Source organism: Mytilus edulis, chromosome 7, assembly GCF_963676685.1.
Source record: "Mytilus edulis chromosome 7, xbMytEdul2.2, whole genome shotgun sequence".
In the NCBI taxonomy this organism is placed as follows: domain Eukaryota; kingdom Metazoa; phylum Mollusca; class Bivalvia; order Mytilida; family Mytilidae; genus Mytilus; species Mytilus edulis.
Window position 1 is genome coordinate 48,365,400 of NC_092350.1, and position 15,145 is coordinate 48,380,544.

General features: G+C 30.9%; 1 protein-coding gene across 1 annotated transcript; it reads left to right on the forward strand.

Annotated features, from left to right (window-relative positions):
• The first annotated feature begins 4,261 nt into the window (after window positions 1-4,261).
• LOC139481677 (uncharacterized) lies at window positions 4,262-15,002 on the forward strand. Its single transcript, XM_071265144.1, has 4 exons — window positions 4,262-4,364; window positions 11,094-11,336; window positions 11,516-11,698; window positions 13,908-15,002. Exons 1-4 carry the CDS (start codon window positions 4,316-4,318, stop codon window positions 14,138-14,140), a joined length of 708 nt encoding a protein of 235 aa, XP_071121245.1. The 5' UTR covers window positions 4,262-4,315; the 3' UTR covers window positions 14,141-15,002.
• The last annotated feature ends 143 nt before the right edge of the window (window positions 15,003-15,145 follow it).

The following is a 15,145-nucleotide window of genomic DNA, read 5'->3' on the forward strand; positions in this document are numbered from 1 at the left end:
GCATATTTAAGGAAGAAACGTTTTTTTTTTAATAAAATTGATATTTATAGCAATTATTTAAGAAGTTCTTTACAGAAATATTTGTCTCAACTTGATATATTTATTTTTTTTGTTTAGAAATAAAACTTAACGTAGCTTTATTAAGCCCTTATCAAGACTCAAATCAGCATCATTGCCAAACACATAATTCATTTGAAAATTAAGGTCTTTCCGAATCGACTTGACTTACACAGAAATATTTGCCACTGGTCTTTACTCAAACAACGATTCACTCATAAATGCATTACTTAAAAAGTGTGAGGTTTGTCTAGTATCTCGTGAAATTACACTTAAAAAGTAAAAAAAAAAACATTACCCCCTTCCTTTGCCAAATACTTCGTGGAGTAGAAATACCATTTGAACAAACAGAAAAGATAGAAATATAGTGATCCCTAATATATCCTTCTTCGTCTGTAAGCACGCTGTTGCAGCCTACGTTTTCTAATGCCTAATCGAGACATCTTTAGTATCTTTAAACTACTGCAAATCATCAAAATGGCTTTCATAAAATAGCAACCACTTAACTTAAAAAAAGAGGGGGGGGGGGCATTTTGTTTAATTATCAGAATTTTGCCGCGCAAACGTTTTAATCCGTTTTTTTTCGATGCTGGCAAACAATTTTTTTCTCTTCAACATTTAACACTATAATGTGTGGGGAAACTCTTGATTCAGAATATTTTTTATCATCTGTAGAACCAGAATTGTTTTCTTTATCCAATTGGGGTTTGGAATATTTCCATCCCCCCTATTTAGAGTCAAATGGTCGTTCCCTTGCTGCTAGAAAAGTTGTCCGAAAACGTTTCATTCGATTCTACGTAATAAACATTTTTAAATGACATAGAGTTTACAAATGTGAACAAATCTTATGTACAGGTAATTAAACAAGGTGTATAGATGTGAACAAATTTAATGTGAAACCAATGTCCAGTTCATTAAACTAATTGTAAACAAGTTTACTGTACATGGAATTTGGTGTGAACACGGCCTAAGATGATAACACAACGTTGACTGCTGTACCCCTATTTTTTGACATTTTTACCTATTGTGTCTGTTTTGTTTTGTTCACGCATCGATGACAATATAATGGAATTTGATTCGACTGTCATACAAGTGAGAGGTTTAGCTAGCTATAAAACCAGGTTCAATCCACCATTTTCTACATAAGGAAATTCCTGTACCAAGTCAGGAACATGACAGTTCTTATCCATTTGTTTGATGTGTTTGAACTTTTTATTTTGCCATTTGATTGGGGACTTTCCTTTTTGAATTTTCCTTGGAGTTCAGTATTTTTGTGATTTTACTTTTCACATAAAATTTGATAAACGATGCATGTTTTGTTTATCCAACAACCGGTTATACATTTTACATATACACATGAACACGTCAGCAGTTTTTGTTTTTGTTATGCATGAATACGGTTTTTTATTTCGGTATTGAGATGGATTTTTATTATTTTTGAAGTCCGTGCAGTACTAATTTTATTTCCTGGAAATTATAGGATGAAACAATTTGATACACATATCTTGTTTCAAGAATGGATTAGCCATTCTATATAAACTATTCTGATTAAAAATCAATCATAAACAAGATGCTCGATTTTTCTTATAGATAACATATATAATTGTTTTGGACGAAATCTATTTAACTAGCAATCGGAATTACTGTTAAAATAACAAGTGCACCATTTGTTTCCCTGTTTCTTAATTCAACGAAACACATATACTGCAAGAGATAAGAGAGAACTATTGCAAGATAGAATTAACCTTCAATGTATTGTTCCGTTTAAAAATAATGTCCTATCACTAAATATTTAAATGTTAAGAAACATTGTGGAACGCATCGAACTTAATAAAAGTATAAAACGGATTTAATTAAGCCGGCTTTGCACCTTGACTTATATTTTACTGCAAAGCCTACAAATACACAGTAAGTGTCGGTTCAGGATCAACATTTAAAAAAAGAGAGTTTTGCAGCTTCTACATTTTCTAGCTTAGATTTTTCTATCATGCTGGCCTTGATAAAGGGTTTTTGCTTACAAAGGAGCTTACATACTACTAACGGTTCCAAAGAGCAAAATTAAAGTCAGCCCTTCAAATATACTATGTACGTAATAGCAAGTGGGATCACCTTAATCATGCTTATTACTTATCTGTTTCAGATCATGTATACGCTTTTACTGTCGTTACCATAATTCTCTCTAATTTACGGAATGTGACCGCACTTTAAAACCGAATTTATTCTTAAATGAATAACCCGACGTGGACAATAAAGAGTAGATTACTGTTACCCATCCGCAGTATTTGATATTATATATCGGTTGTTATGCTGTGGTGTCTTTAGTTATATATTTTGTACGTTGTTTGTCATTTCGTCGTTTAATAGTTTGAAGTCTTGACTTCTTGTACTTACAATTCATATTCATTTGATTGTTTTCACTACACTTTTTATAGCATATACATTCTCAGCATATATTCTTCGGTAGAGAGTTTTACTGGTAAAACAGTTGTATTAGAACTCTTTTTTCTATTTTTAAAATATTCTTAAATATAAATGTTTGACAAGGTAGTATATTAGATGTTGGTTTACTGCATTCATACACGTTTTTGATAGAAGACATGCAGTTTTTATGATTGTTTCTATCTCTGTTATAAAATTTTGATAGTGCTTTCATTTTCAGATTATGTGGCTTTTCTTATATTAGTAATGTAGAAAACACACAATTTGAATAGGTAATTGGAAGCTAACCTTTTATATATTGAAAAAAGCGTGTATCCAGTCAGACAAACCAGAAGATCTAAATTAGAATTACTTCAAAACAATTAAAATTATAGGTGGACTTTGGAGAGATTGAAATATATGCTAAAAACTTATTGGTTCTATTTTTAAAGAATTACAGTAATGATAATGCAATGGATTTTATATCAAGATTATTTTTTTTACACAACAATACAACCACAGAAGACTATAATATGATTGTAAATATCTATCTAACCTTTTCAAGCAGTGATTTCAATAATTTCAATTAATTTGTTTTGTAACAAAATTTTAAGATAATATACCGTTCCGATTATAGCATAATGTTCTTTAATTAAAAATTATTTGTTTCCCTGTTCCTTAATTCACCGAAACACGTATACTGCAAGAGATCAGAAAGAATGAATACAAGATAGAATTAACTTTCAACGTCATGTTCCGGTATAAAAATAATGTCCTATCACTAAATATTTAAATGTTTAGAAACATTGCGGAACGCATCTTACTTAATAAAAGTATAAAACGGATTAAATTTAGCCGGCTTTGTACCTTGACTTATATTTTACTGCAAAGCCTACTTATAAACAATGAGTGCCGGTTGAGGATCAAAACTTTGTGAAAAAAGAGAGTTTTGCAGCTTCTTTATTTTCAACTTTCCTTGTCTATATGGATTATATATTGTCCGGTTAATTCAACATTCTAAATTCGATTCTAAATAACAAAATTAATTCAACCCTTCAAAAAACTATGAACGTAATAGCGAGTGGAATCACCTTAATCATGCTTATTACTTATCTGGTTCAGATCATGTATACGCTTTTACTGTCGTTACCACTATTCTCTCTAATTTACGGAATGTGACCGCACTTTAAAACCGAATTTATTCTAAAATGAATAACTCAACGTGGACAAAAAAGGGTAGATTACGGTTACCCATCTTACTTTTCTTAGATTAGTAATGTAGAAAACACACAATTTGAATAGGTAATTGGAAGCTAACCTACTATATATTGAAAAAGCCTGTATGTAGTCAGACAAACAGAAGATCTAAATTAGAATTACTTCAAAACAATTAAAATTATAGGTGGACTTTGGAGAGATTGAAATATATGCTAAAAACTTATTGGTTCTATTTTTAAAGAATTGCAGTAATGATAATGCAATGGATGTTATATCAAGATTATTTTTTTACACAACAATACCACCACAGAAGACTATAATATGATTGTAAATATCTATCTAACCTTTCAAGCAGTGATTTCAATAATTTCAATTAATTTGTTTTGTAACAAAATTTTTAGATAATATACGGTTCCGATTATAACATAATGTTCTTCAATTAAAAATTATCAATGCTTCAAAGAACAGATTTCTGTTTTATGCGTATCGGTATGTCAATAGATGTCTGTGGGCTTATAATGATATCAATATAAATTAGCTGAATAATCGATATACCTTTCTAAAAACAAATTGTTTATCAAAAACATCAGCAAGAACGATACATGTCATATAGTTAACAGTGATGGGTGTATTTTGGAATATAGTATTAATTTGCTTATCATATATTTTTGGTAAGTACAATCACCATTGTTGTTGGCAAGGGTTGTGTGGATGATGCACAGTTTGTTTTAACAAACATTACAACGTTATAATAATAAGCTTTAAAATACTTTAAGATTATTCATTAATTTTATCTTTTTTTTTCAAATCAAGTATAGATAATATTGTAAATGGAATACATTTTGGAATTAATTTGAGATGAAATTCATTCCCTTTGAACTTATAATTCAATGAATAATTCTTATAACAGACAATACATTCTATATATTGAAGTGTATAGTACTGGTAGAATGTATGAGTGTTCGTTAAACATCTCTTAGCCTAGTGTTAGAATTTAAGAGAGAAAAAATATTAAGAAAATGTACACTAAATTAAAAAAACTTATGCTTTAAATAGGAAACTACCAAGGAAACACGAACATTGAAATACATTATTATGTCTGCTACCTATTTTGAGACAAGTCTAAATTCGTAGCTCATTTTCTAAAACTATTTAGACAACTAACGATCATAGACAATCGGACATGGATGTAGACAAATATTCCAAACACTAAAACAAAACTATAGTATCACAATGATTTACTAGAATAGAAATTTTGAAATTTAACATTTATTACATTTAAACGTTTAAAACCGTTGTGTCATATTTAACAGCGGTAAACTAGTTGTACCTTTATTTCATATTAAAGATGGCTGCCAACATATAAAACCACCATACCACAACTATTATAGAACGTAAACGAGTAATATATTTTGAAATATACTAAGTGTGAATATCTTTTCTTATATCTGTTGCATGCATTAAATATTTTCTAGTAACCACATGCATTTATAGTGACCCTGACATCATTTTGTCACCGGGGAAACTGGGTGACTTGTCGGGTGTGTAACAAGAGCCTGACTGAATGGCCTCTTGTTACTGAAACTGTGTGATGCACCTGATCACACAACGAACGATTGCTCTGAATAGCAATGAGAACTCTGAATACTGACGAAACCTAACTTTTGAGACTCTGGAACTAGCGATGAATCAACCAATAATTCAGCATGGAATACCAATACTTTTATTACAGATTGACTGTGTTCAGGGTAAAGTCCTGAGTCCAAATCTTCCTTACAGAAATTATATAAACAAGTATTTATACAAAATTGAATTGACAAGTATAGACATAACAAATAACAATTGATTTGAGTGATATTGTTCACTGACAAAGATTAACTATTTTTAGAACTTGAAGAATAGATATTAAATGATTATCTGATTATGACAATTAAGAACATACATTATGAATAAGGTAAAATGTCACTAATTAGCTAACAGATTGAAACATGTCACTCAATGTCCAAACTAAGAATTAAATTGCATAACAAAGCATGTTTATTTTATGTCCTGGATATGAAATGTAAACAGAAACGAAATTATAAACTAAAATGAATTATAAAACACAGAGATTTAATCACTGTGTCTAAACCACACCGGCAAAATTTGCTCGGACTCGATGGTATCTAACATCCGGCACAATGACGGAATACCAATAGACAAAAGAAAGGTAGGTTTCTCCTTATTTTTTTTATTTTTTTATAATATCGAAGAATATATATACATATACAGCTTTTTTCTATTGTGAGATGCAATATTTTCTACAACCGTTCTATATTAACGGAGAAATAAGTCAAAATGCATGTCAAAATGACGAATTGAGTGAACCTTGCCTCGAAATTGTTTAATTTCTCGTTAAATTGTTCACATTGTACGGGAAGATAGATATTGACACGGAGATTGCAAATTTAGCTATTATGAGCATCTCAATAATTGTATTTCTGTGTATGGAACGAAAGAAAAGTGTCATGTCAAATTAAAATAATTTTTTGTTTTTTTTTAAACAAACAATTTATGAAAAGAAACTTTGGCACGGATCTGAACATTGTCTTTCGAGAATTTAAATATATATTTATTGTAAAGTAAACTTGGCGTGTTAAAATCTATTTTAAACGGGCACTTTTGGACATAGCTAATTATGATAATACATATTTTCCTAATGAAAGGCGTATCCCTTATTTCACTTAACTTCAAACTAATTTTAAATGGAATATAAAAACTGAATAGCAAACACTGGTATCTAATTATTTTGTAACATTATTATATTTTCTTTGTTTATAATAGTAGTATGTAAAGATGAAAAATAAAAGGATGTGTTTTGATTGTGCCATAATTTTAATTTACTATACTATATTATATACACTTAGTTTACAATATTTACTATCAATTATTAATACATTTATGCATTCAATCATTGACGAACAGTCCCAAACCGACTATAGTCTATACTGTTCTGCACAAATTAATCATGCATGAAGTCCTGCCAGATTTTCTGGTACTATATATACTGTGTTACTTGCGCACTTAAGCGAGTTTTCACACTTAAGCATCCATAACATAGCAGTGAAATTTGTAACTTTCTCCCCGTTTCTGGTAGGCACATTTATTTTCATAGGCATGCTTTTCACATTATTTTTACAGTTCAATTTCATTTTTTGTACAGTTTAAATTCAATTGAAACTTCAAGATAACTTTCGAAAACAATATCTGACAGTTTTGTATTTTCAATGTGAATAAAAGTTGGTTTGCAAAACATGACCGTCATTTATATCTAGGTCTTATTAAGAAGAAGTGACGGTAACCACTTATCCCATAAACATTGACAATGAGACAACTTTCTTTTAGACACAAAAAATTTGTTGAATTAATCAAGTTTAGGTCAGCGTATGCCTTAAACAATGAGAAAAACACACAAACTGCATGAAAGCAAGCTATAACAGGGCCCTAAATTATTAATGTAAAACAATTCAAACAAGAAAACTACCTGCCTATTTCATGTTCAAAACGCATATGGTATAAAGCAACCAAAGACAACCATGGAATTACAAGCGTGTGATTCAGGAATGGACTGAGTCAAAGTGTTGTCGCTGACAAAAACAGTACAACAAAGGTACAAATAATAAAAAATGATGAAAAAACCTTAACTCGTCCGATGACAGAGCCTGTATAGTAAATGCGCGATGTGTGCCAAAACTTGTATCATAGTTAAAATTATCCCTTAACGATTGTAGAAAAGATTATATACATAGAATGATTAGATTACTTATGAAGGTGTCCATCCTTTTGTGCGCCAAAAATCACATATCAATTGTGTGTTTCGATTTTTAAGACCGTAAACTTTAATTTCAAGTTTAAACATGTTCAACATATTTTCCGTAACTTATATAGAAAACGCATATTTAGAGAGCTTTAATCTCAATATGCTGTTAACAAATTTCGGAATGCAAAGTAAATTAAAATATTTGTGTTCTATAAGAGTAGGAATTCAAGTGTTTGCTTATTATTTATTTGAATCTGAGACTCATATAAATAATAAGCCGTTGTCCGATGAACGAACTTGTTTTCCAACGACCCACAAAACTCCTTTTGAACGTTGAAGTTAAATAATCAATTATAATGTAATGCGATTATGATTTTTTTTATTTGACCAAACTGGGTTATGCATTTTGAAATCTATGACGAAACCGGGTTGTATACATTGACGAAACCGGCCAGTTCCATTTTAACATGACCCATTTCTTTCGTTCCATACACAGAGATACAATTATGGAGATGCTCATGATAACTAAATTTGCAATCTCCGTGTCAATATCTATCTTCCTGTACCTTTCTTTCCGTACAATGTGAAAAATTTAACGAGAAATTAAACAATTTCGAGGCAAGGTTCACTCAATTCGTCATTTTAACATGCATTTTGACTTATTTCTCCGTTAATATAGAACGGTTGTAGAAAATATTGCATCTCACAATAGAAAATAGTTGTATATGTATATATATATTCTTCGATATCATAAAAAAAATAAAAAAATAAGGAGAAACCTACCTTTCTTTTGTCTATTGGTGTTCCGTCATTGTGCCGGATGTTAGATACCATCGAGTCCGAGCAAATTTTGCCGGTGTGGTTTAGACACAGTGTTAATGTCTAAAATATCAAAATTGAGAATTTTATATTAAAGTCCAAAATAATAAATGAAGCTGCTTTTTGCACTGTCACATTTTCTCAACGAGGTTGTCATATCACCTGCTTTAAGGAACCTAATAATGTACTGAATATAATTATTATAACATGATAACTATTTAAGAAAAGAAAGCGAAAAATGATCTTAAGTGTATTGATTGAATAAAGAAACTATAAATTCATTTGTTTTTGTCATAAATTTTAAACGTGCAAGTGCATGCCTTTGCTATATATCAAAAGACCATTTAGCAAGAATTGCTAGACATTGAACCTCCGCATTAATACAACAATTGCATTCATTCGTGTAATGTACTGTAAAGGTACCGAATGGGATGAACAACACATGTGGCTTTTATCAGAAATAATTACGCATGTCATTCCGTATACTATATATTCTCGTTTTTAACCTCATGTTTCTTCGTCGACTGTTTAATGCTTTTAAAATTTATGACAAATTGCGCCATTTTTTGAAATTTTATTTTACTGTCTTCGTTTGCTCGTAATTGACCGAGTATCATCATGTCCTACCACATATTTGTTATACTGTGTATGTCATTTTTGCCGAAAATCAATAAGGTGTGTACTTATTATTACTTTTGTTTGAGATTCAGCTATGAGTTGTAATTGGCTTTGCGCTTGAGAAAAAATGGGGTCACCGTACTCGTTTTCTTGCTACGTGAAAAAATAGGTTAAATTCCTAACACATTCTATTGTAAAAGTAACACTATCTGAATTATCTGCCCTTGCATTTGAGTTGCCTCCCCTTATTTGACAAAGTTGGAAAAAAAATGAATCAAACAAAAGAATTCTTATTTTCGTTTTTTGTAAAATCATAAATATGATCAAACATGGCATTTCTAAAGTATAACGAAAATTCTTACACATGAATTACCTACAACTATAAAAATTTGCACATTTCATCATAGATCTAGACCTTGTTTTCTAGTATTTCAAAATCCAAAATGGAGGAAGACACCAGATCTACCTTAAATGCGAAATAAAGTATCCGCAAAAATAAGTTGTTTTACAGTAAGTATAGTCATATGCATGTCTTATCGGTTTTGTCATGCTGCATTCGTCCGTTCTACAATAGACAATTCTGAAATTGGATCTCATAATTTCTAGAATTTTCAAATGTTGTATCTATAAGTGTCATTTTCGTTTATGGATATGTGATTTTTTTTTCTATTTCGTTTACCAGATAATGTTTGGGACAACCTGCATATGGAGTACACACGATCTCATCTGCCATAATATAACGTTTACATATAAACACATAGACATATGTTCTCCTTTTTTCATAAATTAAATCATAACGAATGTATTTGTCACGCTATCGATAATAATTTTCATTTACTTTTTTTGTTCTGCATAAGGTCATGTTGGTTATACTGTGTATACCATTTTTGCCGAGAATCAATAAAGTGTGTACTTATCATAACTTTATTTTAAGATTTAGCTATGAGTCTTAATTTGCTTTAAGCTTGCTTTAACATGTTTAAGTAACTACGAGACGGTACTCTTATAACGGTACTTAATACTTTGACCAATCAGTCGAGATATTTCATTTTCATCTGAATGGACCATTTTTATATTACCGAATATTGACTTCGTCTTCTATATTTTTTTCGAAACAATACCTTCTGTGGTCGGACATGCTGGTATTCGGTCAATTACGAGCAACCGATGACAGTAAATTAAATTAAAAAAAATGGCGCAATTTGGGTAAAACGTCATATTGTTATTTGTTAATATGGTCATGTATAGAAAGCACTAAGCAATTAATCTCTCAAACTTGTACGGATTACGATCTTGAATTTACTTATGTACGTTGCTCCTGCTTGAACAAATATCAGGATGTTACCTGGAGAAACATATATATGACGGAGTCAAAAGTCGGAAATATGAGAATGCTCTATTGCTAGTTTAGTATTACAAGCTTCTGTCCAAGTTTGGTACAAATCCAAAATAGTATCAGAAAGTTATTTGAATTTTAAAAAGTTTAAACGCAGAGTGAATGTGTGGTTTAGAAAACGGAAACCGGAAGTCTAATCTGACTTAAAATTTCGTCCAATGACGGGACAATATCCGGATGACTTTTTTTTCGTTTTTCTCCCAATATAACTCAATCTGAATAATCATCTGAATGGATGACAAATGCGACTATGCACTGTACCTATAGGACACAGAGGCGTGTTGATTAATTTATTGTGGAAAGAAGAGAAGCGACACCCAAAATGAGGTCTTCTCGTTTATAGTATAGATGTTGTGCCGTTACAACATTGTTCGAAGTTGGAGTGAACGTTTAGACCTCACATTCATTCATAATATTGCAAACTCCTGAATGCGGCTGTTCAGGTCTAGAAATATTCATTCGGGGATAAACATCGTTGTCTGCTCTCTGTTATACAGGATTTCTCATTAACATGATATCGTGTACTACAACTCTCTTGTTTGTTTGTGATCATTGAATCTGCATTTACGATCGCCCAGTAACTCACCAGTTTCATTTGGAAATTTAAAGTACCCTTACAACCGCCAATTTTGTAATTAATACAACATAAAAACAAAAGTACTATGTATATGAATACTGGTAATACTATTGATTAAACATGGAAAACCGTAGTAGAAATGAATAAATAAGATAATATTATTATAAAATAATGATAATTTCTAATTTCAGTCACAACAACATCTGTAACATGGTACAAATCACAATTACCAGGATCAAGTCCTGACACGGGTACCAAATGGACAATTAATGTCCGATCGATACCAGAATGCGCTCACCATTGCACCGTTAGTTCAAACTGCAGATCTTTCCAATATGCCAATTCAACAAAAGATTGTACATTAATTTTTGCGTCAAATCTAACAAGTGCAACTGTTAAGAGTATTCAAATGTCTCATTACAGCAAAACATTAGGTATGTATCAAATGAATTAAACGTTTACATAGAAAACTGTTAGAACATAATAAGGAAAACGTTGTTATTAACAATAATCTGGCTTTTACTTTACACAATATTAAAAGCTGTACACACCACGTTTGTTGAGGAACATAGTTTATTTATTAAGAACCAAATTACATCGTTTTCTCTTTTAGTCGCAAAATGTCCAACCGGATACGAGCATCTAAATGGAAGCAACACATGCGTAAAGTTATTTCCGGATTGGCTTACCTGGAATGACAGCTACACCGCTTGCAAAAATGACAACGCTGATCTACCTGTATTAGATACAAACATTTTATTTGATGAATTTCAAGATTACGTGGATTTGCGGTCATGTAAGTAATAAGGTCTTTCCATTTTTCCGTAGACAGAACTATTTGTTTTGTTTTGATAATGTTTTTTCTCTTCCGCAATTTTTTCTTCTTGCGTTATATTTTTGTTTCAAAATATATCACTTAGTCTTTTGATGATATTATCATACATTCTATACGTTTTTGAAACTGACCCTGTTCAACCGAATCTTTTTTGTGTAAGAGTTATCTCCCCGAACAATGTTTTTGTTGTGATGTGATCAACTTTGCAACCGTAAAAGAAAGTGACAATATTTTTTTTACCAAAATACTCATTACATGTATATCCTCAGGATGTTACATTTTATCCTGACCGAAGCTATCCACCGATTCTATATGAGAGTTATTCCCCCTGATGCATTTGATATAAGTGATATACTTTTCTTACTGGTAGCCATAAGTGTTAGATTCCTATGGTCTTATTAATTTAGATTTTGGCTTATTTTTACTTCTTTAAAAAAAACATATAATATATCAACAAAATATTTTGCTTAATTGTTCGTTGCAGCATGTCGTATTTTTCAAACCGGTAGTTACAAATTATCTCCCTTATTTTAATTCTAGAAACCATATATGTTTTTTAACAGCGTACAGTAAACTATCATTTGACATTTGAAATGACATTTTAACCCGAATTTTAATATTTTTGCATCAAAATAGATCTTTCCGGGTGAAAGGACCTTCACTTGATCTCTGAACAATTAGTTTTTGATTGGTACTTTTTTTTGTTATCATTCGAAGAAACGCGCAAACGTGTAGTGATCAGATAATTCAACCAGTTGTAGTTGCAATCATATAAATTATATTGTTCATGCAATTTTAATCACTTTTATTTGCTAATTAATTGCGTTTAGATTTTTTGTTTAATTTAAGAGAGAATCCATTCAAGGTCCTTACGTATCATATTCCTTAAAGTGTCGGCAACGATTAATTAATAATTAACAACATCCGTGTCCTTGAACTTTCAGATGCCAAGTTGTTGAATATAGAAAGAAGTACAAGGCGAATTTCAATCGAAACTATTACTTTTGCTGTAAAGGTGAATAAATGAAATGGTCGTCTTTTTCCCCCTTATGATGGCTGTTTTCCTTGGTATTATTATCCATTCTGTTGATCCTCTCATGTGGTACATTAACAACACCACTTCAAAGGCAGAATTACATCAAATAAAGTAGGCATAAATTTGAGTAAAAACAGATAGATTGACTCCAAGTAGTTAATTTGATATTGATTTAACAAACATATTATTCCAATTAAAGATGACGGCTATTCTGTTTCAAATTAGCAAGCTTTTTAAAAGACTGTAACATGTGAATAAATTGATAGTATATGAATAAAGAAAACACACAAAAAGAGACAAAAAATGAATGGGCCGTGTGCCTGGTTTTGATATAGTAAAGATATAGAATAGTAAGATAGAATATATGGCGGGAAATATTTCACTCTAGATTTTTTATGCATTTAACATTATATCCGTTTATGGGAGAGATATCGTGGCAGGTTTACATGTACCATGTTAATACTTGCGAAAACGACCTTACTCGATGATTTTTAATTTTTGCAACGTTTACAAGCAATATCTAAGCAAAATCAAATAACACGATGTAGAGTCAAGAGAAATACCTGCATTCAACTTATCAATTAAGGGGTATTTTGTTACTTCTTAATTGATCGCTTTAAGTGGATACAACATTTATTAAAATTAGAGCAATCCGAGAACTCGACTTAGCGTTGGTTTTTTAGCGTTTTGACATATACGCATAATTTGTCTGTAGTGGACGAAATGCATGCAGTACTTCCGACATTTTTTCGTCAATCTTGTACTTCGTAGTACGTAACGGATTGTTGGGTGATACTCGAAAACATATCGGTAGTCTTTTGTTTACTATTATTTATTGTTGAAACACTTTAGAACTTTAGGTTGTTATATTCATATTGCTTTTGGGAGATTAATAAACGACAATTTACAATGATTCATACAATATTTTCTATAACTGAATATCCGATGAAAACCTCCAATAATGACAAACATACGCATACGACCGTCCGATTGTTTTCGAGTATTAAATACAAATCATCTATCCGCATGTTAAATATAACAGTCTAAGGGGGCTCGCTGAAATTTTTGTACCCGCGATCCTCCTTAATTATTTTGCGCATTTCTGATATTCAGTGAAATTATTCCTTTTTTCAGCTAATAGATTTGCAGTTAATGCTAAACTTTTAAATAATGTGGCATACTGGGAGACTGGAGAAGAAGTAAATATTTCCAAATTCTGCCAATACACTCCAGACCAACTTAATACATCAGATGTGTGTGTGTTCCTGGCCGGTACATCAGAAGCATGGTGTAATACATCTGAATACAGACTTGATGATGCTGAGTGCAAACATTCGGCATTAAGGGTTTGCATGGTGAAATTATAAGACAAATTTACAGTGGATTGTTTTAAAATTTAGTCATACCGATATGAATAAAGAACATGCCTAGGCTGTACAAATGTGATGATATCGAAGCAATTTAAACAATGCTTTTACAACACAAATTGTATTTCAAGCAGTACGTTTAATTTGTTGATGTTTATCTTGAAGACATTCAAATAAAACAGTGAATGTATAGTAAATCTCTATGGATATATCAATAAACATAACGTTTTCAAACATTTACGTCTACCTGTTGTAAAAACTCATAAAAGATTCCACGGATTATAATTATATTCGTCAAATATACTTTTCGTTAACATTCGATTGATCAAAGTCAATATAATTAAAACAGTTAACACATGAGAAAGGCATAGAGAAAGATCAAACATGTCACATGGATATATTCATATTGGCAACGAATATCCTTATATGTATCGATTTATTAGCGATGCTTCTAATTTGTAGAATGTAAATTTCATGGAGATTAAATTTTGCACTCCACCAACGGACACATATCCGACAAACTATATATAATAACCACACATTTATAGAATGATGTATTTCAACTGAATTCATTCCAATGCAGTATGACTATTTCACTATCGACTTATGTCATGAATATTGTAGAGCCGATAGTTTTTAGTTGGGTAAAGTAAAATATTGGGTTTTTGTTCTTGTAGTAAAATCATATTATTCAATTTCAATATTAGAATTCCAAATATTCAAAGTTTTGAAGTGTTTGTATTTTGAAATTTAGTTATTTGTTGGGTTGGTTGTTTTTGTAGGGTTTTTTCATTTGTTTATTCATGTAATTACCATTATATCATATCTTTTCACTGAAATATTAAAAAGTAAAATCACAAAAGTATTGAACTCCGAGAAAAATAAAAACGGAAAGTCCCTTATCAAATGTCAAAATCAAAAGCTCCAACACATCAAATGAATGGATTACAACAGTTACTGTTATGTTCCTGACTTGTTACAGACCTTTTTTCATGGAGAAAATTA

Bases quoted from the DNA above. Each gene is read 5' to 3' on its own strand.
- LOC139481677 (XM_071265144.1), top strand. From the start codon at position 4,316: ATGGGTGTATTTTGGAATATAGTATTAATTTGCTTATCATATATTTTT. The intron at 11,337-11,515 runs GTATGTATCAAA...TTTCTCTTTTAG, and splicing joins TCATTACAGCAAAACATTAG to TCGCAAAATGTCCAACCGGA. The intron at 11,699-13,907 runs GTAAGTAATAAG...TCCTTTTTTCAG, and splicing joins TTACGTGGATTTGCGGTCAT to CTAATAGATTTGCAGTTAAT.